This window comes from Malaclemys terrapin, chromosome 12 (assembly GCF_027887155.1).
Source record: "Malaclemys terrapin pileata isolate rMalTer1 chromosome 12, rMalTer1.hap1, whole genome shotgun sequence".
NCBI lineage: Eukaryota > Metazoa > Chordata > Testudines > Emydidae > Malaclemys > Malaclemys terrapin.
The window spans coordinates 47,285,275-47,287,915 of NC_071516.1; the positions used below are offsets into that span (position 1 = coordinate 47,285,275).

At 47.0% G+C, this 2,641-nt stretch overlaps 1 gene segment (V, D, J or C); it reads left to right on the plus strand.

Annotated features, from left to right (window-relative positions):
- The first annotated feature begins 538 nt into the window (after positions 1-538).
- Positions 539-1,711, plus strand: LOC128846174 (T cell receptor delta variable 1-like). The segment is given in 2 exon segments: positions 539-587; positions 1,389-1,711. Coding segments are annotated over 2 exon segments (372 nt in total).
- The last annotated feature ends 930 nt before the right edge of the window (positions 1,712-2,641 follow it).

Consider the following 2,641-nt stretch of genomic DNA (forward strand, 5'->3'; position numbering starts at 1 on the left):
GAGAAATATCTGAATGGTTTCTGGAGGATACGTCCATCCATGGGTACTAGACAAGATGTTCAAGGATGCAACCCCATGCTCTTGGTGCCCCTAAATCTCTGACTGTCAGATTCTAGGACTGGACGACAGGGGACGGATCACTTGATGATTGCCCTGTTCTGTTCATTCCCTGTGAAGAACCTGGCATTGGCCAGAGGATACTGGGCTTCATGGGTCATTGGCCACACCAGATCATTCTTATGTTTTCTTGTTCGTTTTTCAAATTTGCTTGCATAATTTATTATGTCCACTAGGGGGCGTTCCTGACTTTCTGGTAATTATATTTGACAGTGTATTTTATTTATTTAAGGTTTAATTGAATCAGGCAACTCCCTGGACAACATTTCTTTCGCAACTCTAAAGTCATAACGAGGGGGAAGTCACAGAGAGGGCACTTTTACAGCAGACACATTCTTTTAATGCGCAAATCATGAGAAAAAAAACCCCTAATAACTCCATAAAGAGCCTAGTAAAAAGCAGGAGACTTTGAAGCTGCAAAATGGCCTTCTTCCTTGCTCTACGGACCTGCCTTCTACTTGTGAAGTCAGGTGAGATAAATGTTCATTTTTAGTGAATTTATTGCGTTTCTTAAGAGCTACAGCAGTCCTGCTATAACAGGCTCGGTTTTTCAAAGAAGCCTAGGGAATTAGGAACCCAGTTTCCTAACCACCTTTTGAAAATCCCACGTAATTATTTAAAAAGAAACGAGGTTATCTGAACCAGAAAACAGTATGGTTTTATGGAAACAACTTTCCTTTCCTTTCCTGATACTTTAAAATGGAAACCAGTTTCTACATAGGATCATCAGAAGCTACAAACAAACCTTTTTTGAAAGGTGCAGCGGGTGGAAGAGCCACCAAACAGAGACGGTTTCCCATAGAAATCATTACCAAACACCCCTACCCTCCCCTAGTTTCCTCTCGGTTTTTCAGGGAGGCACGTGGGTCGGTTTATAACATTCAGCCAACAATCCCCTTGCTTCGCTATTGTGTTTTCACCGACTCTTTGTGACTCAAAGCAGAGTCTGCTAAACAAAGGCCATGCGTTTTGTTCTAAGCCTTTTTATACTCACTCTGTATCCAGGTAATGGAGCTGTTCGCTTTGCTCATGCAGCCTGGCTCACTGCTAATTAAACCCCCCCTCTCTCTCCTCCCAAAACCAGGACCAATCCACCAGCGTTCTCCATTCCTTTGCAGCACTTTCTCCATTTCAATCTATCTGCTGTTTTATATATATCCCCCACTGGCTGCCTACTTGTAGTCCCTTTTCCCCTTCCACGCTCCCTCTCTCGGTTCGGCACTCCGCTTGTCTGTAACCGGTACATTGCATTCATTTATTTCTTGTCGCAGGTGCTGCGCTGGGTGATTCGGTCCAGTCCAAGGAACCCCACGTGTCTGGAGTGGAAGGAGGTTCAGTAACGTTCAGCTGTTACTACAATACCACCGATTTTTCGGGCGTCTATCTCTACTGGTACCGACAGTCTCCTAACCGGGCCCCGCAGTACATTCTGCGGAGAGGGACGAAGGTCTACGCTACTTATAGCGAAAATGCAGATTTCGCCCAGGAGAGGTTTTCTTCCCAGGCTGATGACAGCTCCACAGTTCTGACAATCACAGCCCTGGAGCTGACAGACACCGCGGTGTATTTCTGCGCCTTGCAGCGGGCACAGTGACAAAGCCACGGAGCAGAGCTGTACAAAAACCCACCCCTTCCTTCCCATTCACCCGCCCTGCACTGGAGAGAGACCAGAGACGGGCGTCTCCGAAGCCCCGCAGTCTACCCCCAGTCACAGGTACAGATACAGCTCTGCTCTAGGTGACAGGAAATTACAGACAGCGATGTCCCAACCCCACATCTTGATCGCTCGCAGGAAGGTGTCAGGCTGAGGAATATGGTTAAATTCTGTTTCACCCATAGAGACTTGGGCAAATGACTAGGGGCGAGATTTTATAGAATCATAGAATACCAGGGTTGGAAGGGACCTCAGGAGGTCATCTAGTCTAACCTCCTGCTGAAAGCAGGACCTAATACCAACTAAATCATCCCAGCCAGGGCTTTGTCAAGCCTGATCTTAAAAACCTCTAAAGAAGGAGATTCCAGCACCTCCCTAGGTAACCCATTCCAGTGCCTCACCACGCTCCTAGTGAAAATGTTTGTCCTAATATCCAATCTAAACTTCCCCCACTGCAACTTGAGACCATTACTCCTTGTTCTATCATCTGGTACCACTGAGAACAGTCTAGATCCATCCCCTTTGGAGCCCCCTTTCAGGTAGTTGAAAGCAGCTATCAAATCCCCCCTCATTCTTCTCTTCTGCAGACTAAACAATCCCAGTTCCCTCAGCCTCTCCTCATAAGTCATGTGCTCCAGCCCCCTAATCATTTTTGTTGCCCTCCGCTGGACTCTTTCCAATTTTTCCACATCCTCCTTGTAGTGTGGGACCCAAAACTGGACACAGTACTCCAGGTGAGGCCTCACCAATGTCGAATAGAGGGGAACGATCACGTCCCTTGATCTGCTGGCAATGCCCTTACTTATACAGCCCAAAATGCCGTTAGCCTTCTTGGCAACAGGGGCACACTGTTGACTCATATCCAGCTTC